This window comes from Leptonychotes weddellii, chromosome 14 (assembly GCF_054177405.1).
Source record: "Leptonychotes weddellii isolate Sample4059 chromosome 14, ASM5417740v2, whole genome shotgun sequence".
Lineage (NCBI taxonomy): Eukaryota > Metazoa > Chordata > Mammalia > Carnivora > Phocidae > Leptonychotes > Leptonychotes weddellii.
The window spans coordinates 26171685-26187183 of NC_138382.1; the positions used below are offsets into that span (position 1 = coordinate 26171685).

General features: G+C 42.9%; 1 protein-coding gene across 1 annotated transcript; it reads left to right on the top strand.

Annotated features, from left to right (window-relative positions):
- The first annotated feature begins 9260 nt into the window (after positions 1–9260).
- LOC102731070 (spermatogenesis-associated protein 31A6-like) lies at positions 9261–12669 on the top strand. Its single transcript, XM_006738826.3, has one exon. It carries the CDS (start codon positions 9271–9273, stop codon positions 12667–12669), a length of 3399 nt encoding a protein of 1132 aa, XP_006738889.3. The 5' UTR covers positions 9261–9270.
- The last annotated feature ends 2830 nt before the right edge of the window (positions 12670–15499 follow it).

The following is a 15499-nucleotide window of genomic DNA, read 5'->3' on the forward strand; positions in this document are numbered from 1 at the left end:
GACTGGGTAAAAGACACTGGGGAGGGTATGTGCTCTGGTAAGCGCTGTGAATTGTGCAAGACTGTTGAATCTCAGATCTGTACCTTTGAAACAAATAATGCAATATATGTTAAGAAAAAAAAAAAGAAGAAGAAGAAGAAGGTAGCAGGAGGAGAAGAATGAAGGGGGGGAAATCGGACGGGTAGACAAACCATGAGGGACGATGGACTCTGAAAAACAAACTGAGGGTTCTAGAGGGGAGGGGAGTGGGAGGATGGGTTAGCCTGGTGGTGGGTATTGAGGAGGGCACATTCTGCATGGAGCACTGGGTGTTATGCACAAACAATGAATCATGGAACACTACATCTAAAACTAATGATATAATGTATGGGGATTAACATAAGAATAAAAAAATTTAAAAAAGAAAAAGAAAGAAATGTTAATCCAAAAAAAAAAAGAGTCTGTCATGGTTTGTTTCCCTCTCTGATTTCTTCCCATTCAGTTTTCCCTCCCTTCCCTACGATCTCTGTGTTATTTCTTATCTTCCACATGTAAGTGAAACCATACGATAGTTGTGTTTCTCCAATCGACTTATTTCACTTAGCATAATCCCCTCCAATTCCATCCATGTTGAAACAAATGGGAGGTATTCATCCTTTCTGATGGCTGAGTAATATTCCATTGTATATAGGAACCACATCTTCTTTATCCAGTCATCTGTTGAAGGACATCTCAGCTCCTTCTGCAGTTTGGCTGTGGACATTGCTGCTATGAACATTGGGGTGCAGGTGCCCCTTCTTTTCACTACATCTGTATCTTTGGGATAAATACCTAGTAGTGCAATTGCTGGGTCATAGGGTAGCTCTATTTTTAACTTCTTGAGGAGCCTCCATACTGTTTTCCAGAGTGGCTGTACCAGCTTGCATTCCCACCAACAGTGTAAGAGGGTTCCCATTTCTCCATATTCTTGCCAACATTTGTTGTTCCCTGTCTTGTTAATTTTAGCCATTCTAACTGGTGTAAGGTGGTATCTCATTGTGGTTTTGATTTGTATTTCCCCGATGACAAGTGATGTGGAGCATTTTTTCATGTGTCTGTTGGCCATTTGTGCGTCTTCTTTGGAGAAGTGTCTATTCATGTCTTCTGCCCATTTCTTGACTTGATTATTTGTTTTTTGGGTGTTGAGTTTGAGAAGTTCTTTATAGATCTTGGATACCAGCTCTTTATCTGATATGTCATTTGCAAATATAAGAGACTCATTTTTGACCCAAAGACACCTCCAGATTGAAAGTGAGGCAGTGGAGAACCATTATCATGCTAATGGACATCAAAAGAAAGCTGGAGTATCCATTCTTTTTTTTTTTTTAAGATTTTATTTATTTATTTGACAGAGAGAGACAATGCGAGAGAAGGAACACAGGGGGAGTGGGAGAGGGAGAAGCAGGTCTTCCACTGAGTGAGGATCCTGATGTGGGGCTTGATCCCAGGACCCTGGGATCATGACCTGAGCCGAAAGCAGATGCACTTAACGACTGAGCCACCCAGGCACCCCTGGAGTATCCATTCTTATATCAGAAAAACTAGATTTTATTTTATTTTATTTTTAAAGATTTTATTTATTTATTCATGAGAGACAGAGAGAGAGAGAGAGAGGCAGAGGGAGAAGCAGGCTCCCAAGGAGCAGGGAGCCCGATGTGGGACTCGATCCCAGGACCCTGGGATCATGACCTGAGCTGAAGGCAGACACTTAACCATCTGAGCCACCCAGGCGCCCAGAAAAACTAGATTTTAAAACAAAGACTATAATAAGAGATGAAGAAGGACACTATATCATAATAAAGGGGTTTATTCAAAAATATCTAACAATCATAAATATTTATGTCACTAACTTGGGACCAGCCAAATCTCAATTAATAACAAACTTAAACTCATTGGTAATAATACAGTAATAGTAGGAGACTTTAACACCCTACTCACAGCAGGGACACGTCTAAGCAGAAGATCAACAAGGAAACAAAGAGCTTTGAATGACAAACTGGAAGGAGGATTTCATCCTAAAGTAGCAGAATACACATTCTTCTCAAGTGCACATGGAACATTCTCCAGAATAGATCACAATCTGGGTTGCAAATCAGCCCTCAAACAGTACAAAAAGATTGAGATTATACCATGCATATTTCAAGATCATAATGCTATGGAACTTGAAATCAAACACAAGAAAAAATTTGGAAGGACCAGAAATACATGGAGGTTAAAGAACATCCTACTAAAGAATGAATGGGTCAACCAGGAAATTAAAGATGAATTTAAAAAATACATAGAAGTAAATGAAAATGAAAACATGACAGTTCAGAACCTTTGGGGTGCAGCAAAGATGGTCAGAGGGAAGTATATAGTAATTCAGGCCTTCCTCAAGAAGCAAAAAAGTCTCAAATACACAACCTAACCTTACACCTAAAGGAGCTGGAAAAAGAACAGTAAATAAAGCTTAAATCTAGCAAGAGAAGGAGAGTAATTAAGATTACAGCAGAAATAAATGATGTACAAATAAAAAAAACAGTGAACAGATCAATGAAACTAATAGCTGGTTTTTTAAAAGAATTAGCAAAATTGATAAGCCCCTAGCCAGACTTATCGAAAAGAAAAGAGAAAGGACCGAAAGAAATAAAATCATGAATGAAAGAGGAGAGATCACAACCAAAACTGCAACAATACAGATAATTATAAGAGAATATTACGAGCAATTATATGCCAACAAATTAGGCAATCTGAAAGAAATGGATAAATTCCTAGAAACATATAAACTACCAAAACTGAAATAGGAAGAAATAGTAAATATAAATAGACCCATAACCAGCAAAGAAATTGAAGCAATAATCAAAAATCTCCCAATAAACAAGAGCCCAGGACAGAAAGGTTTCTCAGAGGAATTCTCCCAACCATTTAAAGAAGAATTAATATCTATTCTTCTGATCCAAAAAATAGAAATGGGAGGCAAACTTCCAAACTTATTCTATGAGGCTAACATTACCTTGATTCCAGAACCAAAGACCCCATTAAAAAGAAGAATTACAGACCAATGTCCCTGATGAACATGGATGCCAAAATTCTCAACAAGATGCTAGCTAATCAGATCCAACTGTACATTAAAAGGATTATTCACCACGACCAAGTGGAATTTATTCCTGGGCTGCAGGGGTGGTTCATCATCTGCAAATCAATCAACATGATACACCACATTAATAAAAAAAAGGGGGGGATAAGAACCATATGATCCTCTCAATAAATGCAGAAAAAAACATTTGACAAAATACAGCATGCTTTCTTGATAAAAATGCTCAACAAAGTACAGATAGAGGGAACATACTTCAACATCATAAAGGCCATATACAAAAGACCCACAGCTAATATCATCCTTATGAGGAAAAACTGAGAACTTTTCCCTTAAGATCAGGAGCCAGACAGGGATGTCTACTCTCACCACTATTGTTCAACATAGTACTAGAAGTTCTAGCGTCAGCAATCAGACAAGAAAAAGAAGAAAAGATATCCATATCCTCAAAGAAGAAGTCAAACATTTTCTCTGTGCAGACAACATGATACTGTGTGTAAAAAACCCAAAAGACTTCACCAAAAAATTGCTAGAACTGATAAAGGAATTTAGTAAGGTCACATGATAAAAAATCAACCCACAGAAGTCTGTTGCATTTCTATACACCAATAATGAAGCAGCAGACAGAGAAATCAAGGAACCAATTCCATTTATAATTGCACCAAAAACAATAAGATACCTAGGAATAAACCTAACCAAAGAAGAAAAAGATTTGTACTGTGAAAACTACAGAACACTTATGAGAGAAATTGGGGGAAGACCCAAGGAAATGGAAAAACTTTCCTTGCTCATGAATTAGAAGAACAAATATTGTTAGAATGTCTATACTTCCCAAAGCAATCTACACATTCAATGCAATCCTTATCAAAATACCACTAGCATTTTTCACAGAGCTGGAACAAATAATTCTGAAATTCGTATGGAATGAGAAAAGACCCCGAATAGCCAGAGGGATGTTGAAAAAGAAAACCAAAGCTGGAGGCATTAAAATTCTGAATTTCAAGTTGTATTACAAAGCTGTAATCATCAAAACAGACACACAGATCAATGGAACAGAATAGAGAACCCACAAATGGACCCTCAACTAATCTTTGATAAAGCAGAAAAGAATATCCAAAGGAAAAAAGACAGCCTCTTCAACAAATGGTGTTGGGAAAACCGGGCAGCCACATTCAGAAAAATGAAACTGGACCACTTTCTTACACCATACACAAAAATAAACTCCAAATGGATGAAAGACCTAAACGTGAGACAGGAATCCATCAACATCCTAGAGGCGAGCACAGGCAGCAATCCCTTTTACCTTGGCTGCAGCAATTTCTTGCTGGATACATCTCCAAAGTCAAGGGAAACAAAAGCAAAATGAACTATTGAGACTTCATCAGGATAAAAAGCTTATGCACAGCAAAATGCACCTTACAAAATAGGAGAAGATACTTGCAAATGACATATCAGATAAAGGCCTAGTATCCACAATCTTTAAAGACCTTATCAAACTCAACAGCCAACAAACAAATAATCCAGTCAAGAAATGGGTAGAAGACATGAACAGACATTTCTCCATAGAAGACATCCAGATGGCCAACAGACACATGAAAAAATGCTCAATATCACTCATCATCGGGGAAATACAAATCAAAACCACAAGATACTACCTCGTATTAATCAGAATGGCTAAAATTAACAACTCAGGAAACAACAGATGTTGGTGAGGATGAAGAAAAAGGGGTACCCTCTTACACTGTTGGTGGGAATGCAAATTGGTGCAGCCACTCTGGAAAACAGTATAGATGTTCCTCAAAAGGTTCAAAATAGAACTACCCTACAACCCAGCAATTGTACTATTAGGTATTTATCCAAGGATACAAACATAGTGATTTGAAGTGGCACATGCACCTCAATGATTATAGTAGCAATGTCCACAATAGGCAAAATATGGAAAAAAGCTCAGATGTCCATCAACAGATGAATGGATAAAGAAGTGATATATATGCAATGGAATAGTACTGTCATCAAAAAGAATGAAATCTTGCCATTTTCAAGAATGTGGATGGAACCAGAGGGTATTATGCTAAGTGAAATAAGTCAGAGAAAGAAAAATACCATATGATTTCACTCATATGTGGAATTTAAGAAACAAACCAGATGAACATAGGGAAAAAGAAGGAAAAATAAAATAAGATAATAACAGAGAGAGAAGGAAACCATAAGAGACTCTTAGCTATAGGGAAGAAACTGAGGGTTGCTGGAGGGGAGGTGGGTTGGGGGATGGTTTAATTGTGTGGTGGGCATTAAGGAGGGCAGTTGGTGTAATGAGGACTGGATTTTACATGCAACTGATGATTCACTAAATTTACCCCAAAACTAATAATACACTATATGTTAACTAAATTGAATTTAAATAAAAAATTAAATGAATATATGATCGTTAATTTTCCTGTGTATTTGAATATCTTTCCAAGAAAGTTTTAATTCCTTTCATATTAAAAGGAAGGAATTACTTAAGTTTAAACTAGTCTCTTCAACAAATGGTGTTGGGAAAATTGGACAGCCACCTGCAGAAGAATGAAACTGGGCCACTTTCTTACACCACACACAAAAATATAAGTATAAAAGAGTCTCCTTATAGATTCCTAGTCCCTTCCCACCACGTGAGGACACAGTGAGAAGTTTCTATGAACCAGGAAGAGAGACTTCACCAGAAGTTGATCATGTTGGCACCTTGATCTTGGACTTCCCAGACTCCAGAACTGTGAGAAATAAATTTGTTATATAATCCACCCTGTCTGTGGTATTTTGTTATAGAAACCCTAATGGACTAAGACAGTATGTTTCAAAACCTACTTGGAAAAAAAAATTAAAACCAAGACAAAAATAAAACAAAAAGTCAGGTCAAGAAAACACATGAAAAATGTTACTAGTAGAAAATTGTGGATTCTTGGATTTGGAAATACTGGGTTGGTTTGTGAAAGGATAAGTGTGTGTATGTGTGTGTGTTTGTGTGTATCCAGCATGTGCCAAAAGTCTTTGTCCAGTTTAAAGCTTTACTAACTTCAGAATTATAAATGCTACAAACTTAAAAAAAATATATCATTTGGCTTTAACTCTTTATAACTTTCATACTTTGATTTATGAATTTTGAATAATAAATTATTTTATTTTGTGTATGTCTTCCTGACAAAACACTAAAATTCATAAAACTAAATAAGTGCAAAAGAAATTTAAATTATGTGCCTGGGTTTATATAAGACAAAAACATATGGGAAGCTGGAGTTGAAGACAGAGAAAATCCTGAAAGTAAAATTTCCTAGAAAGTAGCCAAAATTCTAGGGTCAACTTCAGATTTTCAAGGGTTATGAAATTGGTGGGCTTTAAGTCAAGATAGCTAATGGACAAAGGGGACCAGGTAGTATCTGAGTTCCAGATGGAACAAATGGAAAATTGGCTAAGGTCTCTCTGACATACGAGTAGAGTTGGGAGGAGGAATCTAGAAGGCCCAGGAAGGTGCAGGGTTCTGTGGGGCTGAATGGTGGGGGAGGGGTGGTGGTCTAGCCTGCTCCCTCCCCCATTCTCAGGAACCCTTTGTGACAAGGCCACGGCTCTGTGATGCAAGCCTGAGGCTCTGCCCCCAAGTAAACTCCCAGTGCTCAGTTGCCTGAGGGCAACAGCATGATTCCAAAGATGGAGAATTTCTTTTCTCTGAGAAGCACTGGTACCACCTGGCTGAGCTCCAGTCCCACCTCCTGGGTGATTGATACCATCTTTGCTTTCCTATGTGGACTTGGGCTCTTTCTTCTGTTACTCCCCTGCTTTCAGAGTAATCCATCCTTACCACCAGCTAGGAAATATAGAAACACCAGGAAGGTAAGTAAACTTTGGCTAAACCCCAACAGAGATTATCTCATATCCAGTTTTCTTTTTTTTTTTTTTTTTTGGAGTCAGAAGGCCTGATTTATTGATGTACATCCTGGCCCTGCCACATACTAGCTGTGTGTCCTTGTGCAAAAAACCCAGCATTGCTCTGTCTGTTTCCTCATCTTTAAAACAGGAAAATAAGAATGTTTACCTCCCAGGAATATTGTGGGAATTATCATATCCAGTTTTCTAAATCACCTGAGAGACTTCTGAGATAGGAAGTCTCAGAATAGAACGTCATGCCTCTAGGGATAAGTGAGGCCAGGCAAGGGTTAGAGAGGGCACAAGGATTTCTAACACAAGATCTCAATCCAGAGTCCAGGTGTGGTAGAGGGTTCCAGGGCAAAGTCCCAAACATGGTGACTAGTGAGTGAGGACTGTATACTAACAGTTCATTTTCTGCAGGAGGACAGACTCCTAAGCATTGTTTCACCAGCCACTTTCCCCTTTCTGTGGCAGGTGTCTCAGGTAAGCTCTTCCTCTGTGTCAGGGCCGATCTGAGGGCAGTGCTGATCACTGGAGAGCCTCTAAAGGACTAGAATGGGGCTTTGAGCTTGGGAAACACAGTCTTATCTGACGGAGCAGAGAAGGACCTGTAGTTCTGAGGATGTGTGTATTTTTTGAGTAGAGGAATAACAATGAAAGAAATCCATAGTGAGCTGACATAGAAAATCCAGCTTTGCATTCTTCAAAGAAGAAAAATTAAAAATATTTTTATCCACTTTAAAATGAGTAAATGGAAAAAAATGAGTAAAAGGAAAGAAAACCACAGACCCCCATTAGATGTATAAATGTAGAATGTAGATGTTCATATTGTTCATGAAGAGTGAGCATTTGCGGACCATCTAGAGAGAAGAGAGAATTGAGTCCCGGCCCCTTGTCTTTTCTCTTAGCATCAAGTGGAGCTGAGGAAGAGGAGCAGGAGTAAGAAGAAAAGTGGAGTTTTGAAAGGTAAGCTTATGTGATTTAGCCCTGCATGCCCCAAGTTATCCTCCATCTTTCTTGCCCCTGGGGGTCCAGCTCCATGGTCTCTGAGGATGCCAGGGGCAGAGACCATCCCTCAGGAAACAGAGCCCTCAGAGAGGCTCCTGGGAAGATCAGATACTGTATACTTCCCAGATTCCATGCTTGGAAGGAAGCTGATAGGGGCTGAAATGGGTGTTGGCTGGCAAGGTTGTGTGGGCTGTAGTGGACCAATAATTCAGAGGTGGAACCTCCAGGTCCAACTGTAGATAGATAAGTGGTTTAACTTAGCTCAGATTCCTTTGTGACCCCTATCCTTTCTCCCCAACGAGGCAGTTGTAAGGGCTCCAGGGAGTGATGGATGGGAGAGTGCTTTGTCATTTACAAAGCACTCCCCCATCATAGGCCTTGCCATTACTGTAAGGGATTATGTGGCTTTGAGCACTGATGCTTGGGCTCCATAGTCTAATCACCCAATAGTCTCCCCTAAAGGGACATTGCACTTAGCCTTCTATAAGACCCTTAGGCCCCTATTTTCACCACTGTAACCCAGTTTCCTGATTTCCAGCTTGCAGAAATTGCCTGAAAGAACTGGAAGGAGCTCGCAGCCTGATTTCACTTTTGCAAAGGTAAAGAATCTTTCCCTTTCTCCTTGACCCTCCTTTGTCCCAGAGCCTATGATGTGACCTTGGGGCCACAGGGAGCCCTGGGAGGGGGAGCCATGGGAATAAGATGTGGATAAAGCTCTGGGGTTAGGAATAGCAGGAGTGTGAAGTCAGCATGGAGGCTGGGGAGGGCTGTGGGTTGCAGGTGTTTACCTCTGCCCATCCTGCCCTGCCCTCCTTGCCCTGGTCAGCTTCTAGCTGCAGCTTGTGCCTCCTGTCTCCTGCAGCTGCCTGGGGAGGCTCCCTGACAAGGGTGGCTTTCATCAGCTCTTATGTCAAGATCCCCCTGGTGAGGTGTACAAAGCAGCGCCTGCCGGAACCCACCAGCCATGCGGAGAGCCTGTGGATGTTGCTGCTCCTGCCGTGTCCTTGCTGGCTACCCCAGTTCCTCTGACCCAATGCCCTCTACTTCTTGGCCCAAAGACCTCTTCAGTTTCTGTTCATTCCCACTCATCTCTGAGTGCCTCTTGGCCACCAGAGCCTTTTCTTCCCCTAGGCAGCCTTTTACCCCAGCCACTTGCTCTTTCCCCTTCCCCCCCAAGTCCCCTTAATTCAGAGGCCTGCCGTCCACCTCTGACAGCCTCTTCTGCCCCACAACCTCCAGACACCATTCTGGCTCTTCCTCAGTGTGACTCAATGGCACTCCCACTGGGCACCATTACACAGAGGTCATCTCATACCTCATGGTCAGCTTCTCCTATCCCAGCCACCTCAGGCCTTGGCCACTCAAGCTGTCCCATTTCAGCCCTGTCCTGGTGGCACACCACTGCCAAAGCCTTGTGCCTCTCAACCTCATCAAATTATGAGTCTCAGCAAGAACACCTTTCCCACCACTCACCAGAGGCCTCATTCTGGGGAAACCCCACTGACAGAGAAGTAGGAGCTGCTAACCCCTCTTTGCTCAGCTCTGATGACCAGAAGTTCCTGGAGATACAAGTCACAAAGGGAGTCAAGATCAACATTTGGAAAGAAAAAGAAAAAGATGGATCATATCCAAAACAAATGAGCCCAAACTACCACCTGAATTCTTTGGGGAATATATTGAAATCACTGGGTGCTGAGCAGAAAACCACAAGCCCCCAACACTTCTGGAGCACAAAAGGCAAACCAGAGCAGTTGCCTGGTCCTCAGCAGCTCTCATATCCTAAGGTTTTGGGGCACCATCTACAGCAGAAATATAACCAGCTTTTCTGGGGTCTCCCCTCTCTACACAGTGAATCTCTGGTGGCTACAGCCTGGATCTCTGAGAGCTCTTCAGCACTACAGTCTCCTTCTTTCTTATTCAATGGAATCTCAAGTGACTGCCCAGTTCAAATGCAGGCTAAACTATCTCCACTGCTTTCCCAGTCCAAACCCCTGTCTCGACTGGAGTTCCAATCTCAACCCTTGATTTCAGCCATACCTCAATTCCAACCCCCACCTCTGGCTCAGATCCTGACCCAAGATCATCTCCAGTCCTCTCTTCCAATCCTATCACCTTCTTCCTCACCCCAGATCGGGGCCTGTCAAATATCTTGCCCTACAGCCCAGGATAAGTCACAATTTCTCATCCCAACTGAGATTCAACATCCAGAATGGCCTTTGTTGCAGGAGCAACTAGAAAGTGGGGGTTTATCCTCTGTAATCAAAAGATCTCAAGAGGTCTTTAGTGTCTTCACTTCCAACCTTCCCGAGGACAGCTGGGTGATCTCCATCCTTCCTGAGGATTTTCCAATCAGTCCTGAGCTCCGTAAGCAACTGGAGCAACACCTACAAAAGTGGCTCATTCAACACCGTTGGGAGCTGCCCTGTAAGATCCAAGAGTCTTTGGAACTAAGGCAGCTTCAGGGTGAATTACCAGGGACATGTCAGGCAAAGGGTAAGCATAGACCCTCACGGCTCTCTGAATTTGCAGGTAAAAGCAGCACTGATACACAGAGAGTGGGGTTCCAACTAAGCCAGGGCATGGGCAAGGGCCTGGGGTATATTTTAGGGAAGGTCCCAAAAGATCTCTCCCGGGCCTCAGAGAACTCCCTAATGAGGTTTCAGGGAGTGGGCTCTGAGGAATCAGAAAGTGACTTGGGGCTGTCAAAGAGTGACTCAGGAAGTGATTTACTAAGGAGCTTAGATAAGAATCTAGACAACATCTTGAAAAGAGGTCATTTGGGCAGGAAGTTGTGGCAGATCAGTGAGTGTGGGCCTGTGAGTATGTGCCAATCCTGTCTTGCTGTCAACAATGCTTTTCCCAAGTCCAACACTGACATGGAAATCAGAAATCTAGGAATCTTGAAGGGTTGGGGACCATATGTGAACACCTCCCACAGGGTTTCCTTCCTCCATCCAGACATTCAAGAAGTTCTGGAAGCACATATTATAAGGTTTTGGGTGAGGCACAGGTGGGGTCTACCTCTCAAGGTCCTCAAACCCATAAATCTCTTGATGAAAAAGGTTCAACCCTTGACCATTCTTCAATTTGCCTCTACGCCCTCAGCCACCCGTGTGTCTGGGGCCCCCTCAGTCAAGTTTGCTGAATTCCTGGGAAAACCTCCTCAGGCATGTCTGGGAAAGAAGGCAATAACAGAAGAGTCAGTTTCCACCCTGGAAAGGCCTCTCCTTGCTCCTTCACCTGTGTATGAGGAAATCCATAGGGTGCTGGGAATGGCCCCATCTAGTGACAACCAGGGGCCCTTAAAAGCCTCTCTGATTGGACAGGAGGACAGGCCACCTTCTCAGTCCCTCACACTCAACTTCATGGGCAGAACTTGGCAGAGTGGTTCTGCAGAATGCATTGAGAGGAGCAGCCTAGAGTTGAGTCCCAGTTCATCAATGGCCAGGAATGAGCCAAGAGAGAAGAGTGTGGATTGGACCTCACAAGACCCCTGTCATAGGGTAGCAATGCTAGAGATGAACTTAGGATCCCAATGTTTTAGTGCTGAAAAGGACATAAATGTGCATATGGGGAGTTTAGATACCAGTAAAAAACTTTCTAGAATGTCTTTTTTCCAAGATCCTGGAGAGTCATGCCTTAATGAAGAGGAAAGTGAATTTAATTCCAAAGTGAATACAGAGTCAGAGAACCAGCCTCAAGACTGTTCTACACACATGCTCCTTGCTGCAGACAACTTGGCTTCTCAAGTGCCACAGTGTCATCCCCAGAGAGTGCCTACTGGAGACAAGGTAGCTTCCCAGATGCTATATGGCTTCATAGCAGACCAAAGGAGCTGCCTAAGGCAGCAAGAGCCCATGATCTCTAAACTTCAGGACTCATGGAAGAACCAGTGCAAGATGACTGTCCCTACTTGTGAGAGAGAGCACTATAGGAGGCTTAACTCAGGAAATGAGCGGTTTGAGGAATTGAGGACCTCTCAAGCTGAGTGTATGAGTCACCCTGCCCCAGTCAGGGGAATAGTAGATTCTTTTAGGAGACGATACTTCCAGCTCCTGCCAGAGAAGAAACAGGGTCCTCCCGAAAGCCTCTTCAGAAAAAGAATGAGGCGCTTTCTTCAATGGATTTTCCCCAATGAAAAAGACAAAGGTCAGAATGCTCTGCAGAAATGTAAGCCAATAACTGCCCAGAACCAAGGACCAGTCAAAAGCAAATCAATTATGGCCAGTGAGACTCCTGAGTCTCGGGCACTCATGACAGCTGTTGGACAGATTATAGAGGAGAAAATGGCAATTCACCATGGACTTCATGCCACAAAGTTAAACGAGCACAACCAGGAACTCCAAGCACCAGTATGTGGGTGTTTCCGCTACCACAGACTTCCCTTCTACCCAGAGCGAGGGAGAATAATGAATTATATAGCCCACAGTCACCAAGCCACCTCCAAGGACCAGAGTAGCTCTATCAGGGAAAGGCAGGTCAGACATCGGCGGTCCTTGAAAAGTGTGAGATTCAAGGATGAGCAGCTGGGCCTGAAGCACCTCCCATCCTTGCCTCCCAAGAAGACTTTGTCTCCAGTCAGTCCCTGCCAGTATGGGCCAAGGATGCCAGGTGTCCCAAGCCACCATCATCACTGCCCACGGCACTGTCTTCTTCAGGAAGGGATCTAGACTAGTCAACCATAAAATGCTTTTTTAGTCTTTCTTATTAGGAAAACATGTCTCCAAGAAAAAAAATTAGTCCATGTGGAGAAAACTTTTTCTCTTTAGCACATCCAAATACTTAATATTCCCCAATATATATGTTTTCCCCCCATAAGAGGATAGTATGGCTACTTTTGTTTGTGCTATGCTTGGTATATGCTTTGGGTTCTAGAAGGGAGGGGCATGGAGGGTGTTTGGCAGTGGGCAGTGTAGGCTTGCTCCTTATCCTGAATCTTTTCATTGTTTTCATGATACTGTCATTATACAAACAAAAACTACTCTAAAAAGATTAGAAATACCTATGAAGACCTTACTCCAAGATCTGGTTTGACTTGTCTTTCTCCTGCTTCCACTCTACTTTGAACTTTATACAGCTGTAGGGGATAAGTTTACAGAGGCATCACAGGGCTGGACATTCCCACTCTGGCTCCAGGAAGTGTCAGAACCAAGGGGATCGAAGTTTGGAAGAGAGTACTGGGCCTTAAGTTCAAAAGCAAAAGAAATCTTGTCCCGGATCTCTTGGTGAAGAATAGATGACACTTGCCCTTGAGAATCCCTTCTTTCTCTGATGAAGAGGTGAAGGCCCTATGAAACCCTCTTAGCTTAGCTTTAATGAAATACAGTGTCACCCTCTTCCACCTCTGCCTTTCCTACACTTCCAGTGATGAGGATGGCACTTCCAGCTCTGTGTGTGTGTAAGTGGGGAACAGCAGGGAGATTGCTGAGGGTTGTGTTCACCTCTACCTAAATGAATATTCAAGGGTCACATACTTTCCCTTTATGTTAACCCCAGAGAAGGAGTTCTGAATTAATGGAACAGGAGTGTACCTGTGTATAGTAACTATCTGATGGTTGAACACTTGAACTTAGAATGGGATGTGGGAGAAAAATTGAAAGGATGGATCCAAAGAAGAAGGCAAATTGACACATGGTGCCCATAAATGTGCAGTGAATGAAGAGCCCCCTGATGTCCTATCTATAGGCCTGGAGGAAAGAAAAAGTTAAGGGTATGGTTCATCATACCCCATGAGGGTCTCCACCCTTCTCTGCTCTAAGATCACAGACCTAGGAAAGCCACCCTTATGTCCAAAACAGATGGCCCAACTTGTAAAAGTAAAGCAAATCAGGGAAGGTTAATCTCTTAATAATATATTTCATAAGCTTACACATTATCACCTCTTGAATTCTAGAATGGATGACTTAATAATAGGTGGGAAGGCTAGGTAACTAGGGAAACTTGGGAGCTGAGCAACTTCTCGAGTTATTCTGTGCTTTGTGCCACACATGGTACACAGTGCACATAGCTGCAGAGGGCATCATTCCCAGGATAGAGAGTCTTGCTCCAGGAGATGCCCCTGATCCAGAGGATCCCTATCTCTCATGCCTGTCAGGATGCCCAACATTTGGGACTGGGACTGGGACTGGGACACTGCTTGTGTCACTGGTTTCTCCCTGGAACCAGGTCTTGCCTTTGGGTCCCAATTCCTGAGGCAGTCTCCAGAGTGGGTCCAGCAGTGAAAATAGAGCCAAGACCTGTGGGAAGGGATTGGGACCCAACACAGAGAGTATCCTGAGGCCTTTGGGAGCTCAGGAGAGGGTGGCATGGAGTGGGGACCTTGAGCCTGGCTACTGCTAGGTCCTCTAGGGGCACTGAGAGGTGAGTTCTGGGACTGGAGTATGGGCTAGATGTGGACCCCGTGGCCCCTGCCAGAAGAAGTGCCACAGACAGGGATGCTGATCAAGTGCCTTTGCCCTTCTGCTGCTCAGATTTCCATAGGTGCGGTAAAGCCAGAAATGAAGACACACACAGAGACCCTTCACACACAGACAACACGCAGAGACATCTCCCAACAGAGACAACACATAGACCTTACAGAGATAACTCTCAACAGAGATCTCTCACACAGACACCTTCCACAGTGCCTACCTACCACACTGCCCCACAGAGACCTCACACTGAGACCTCACATATGAACCTCATGTTGCCCCACAGATCCTCAGAGAGAAAGCTAGCACAGATTTCAGAGCTTTTCCAGAGACCTGACAGCAAACCTTTCAGAGACTTCCCAAAGGTACTTTCCATACAAACCTCTCAGGGAAACCAACACTCAGAGACCTCACATAGAAACCTCACAAAGAGGCTTCATCTACAGACAGTACACAGAGATCTTCCACTGACTCACAGAGACTTCACATTGAGACCTTACCCAGATACCCCACAGAGACTGACACAAAAGACCTCACAGAGACCTCATATCCATTTTTCAGGATCCCAAGCAAGCACCCATTGACAAGTCCTTCTTGGTGAATATGAAACCACTTAGCAAACGGGCAACACAAGAGGGATTGTCAGTTGTGCCCTCTTGAGAGCCTTAAAACACTCAGACATTGTCAGCATTGCACTAAATGGTGTTCTATGCTTGGGGAAATGCTTGGGAATTTTTGTTCTTTTGTCATATTATTGCATCTAAATGAAAAATTACCCATTATACATGTAGATTTGCAAAATTAATTTCTACAGGTGTTCATTAATTTGAGAATCGCAAATTTTGAACACAACTAAAACAGCCAGTCTCCAAATGAGAGAAAATATCTTATTTGTCCAGTTTTAGTTATTATCCAGCTAAATGGTGTCACTGTCATTTTTTTTTCTTTTATTCTCTTGGGGACAAGGCCTAAAGTAGAAATGGCTTACTTATTTACTTTGGAAACGTAATAAAGGCCTGCAACAAATGAACTCTAGAAATGAAATAAACCAGAAAAGAGGCATCTGGACTCACACTTGCCTCCCAGAAGT

Coding starts and splice junctions, on each gene's coding strand:
- LOC102731070 (XM_006738826.3), top strand. CDS start 9,271: ATGGCACTCCCACTGGGCACCATTACACAGAGGTCATCTCATACCTCA.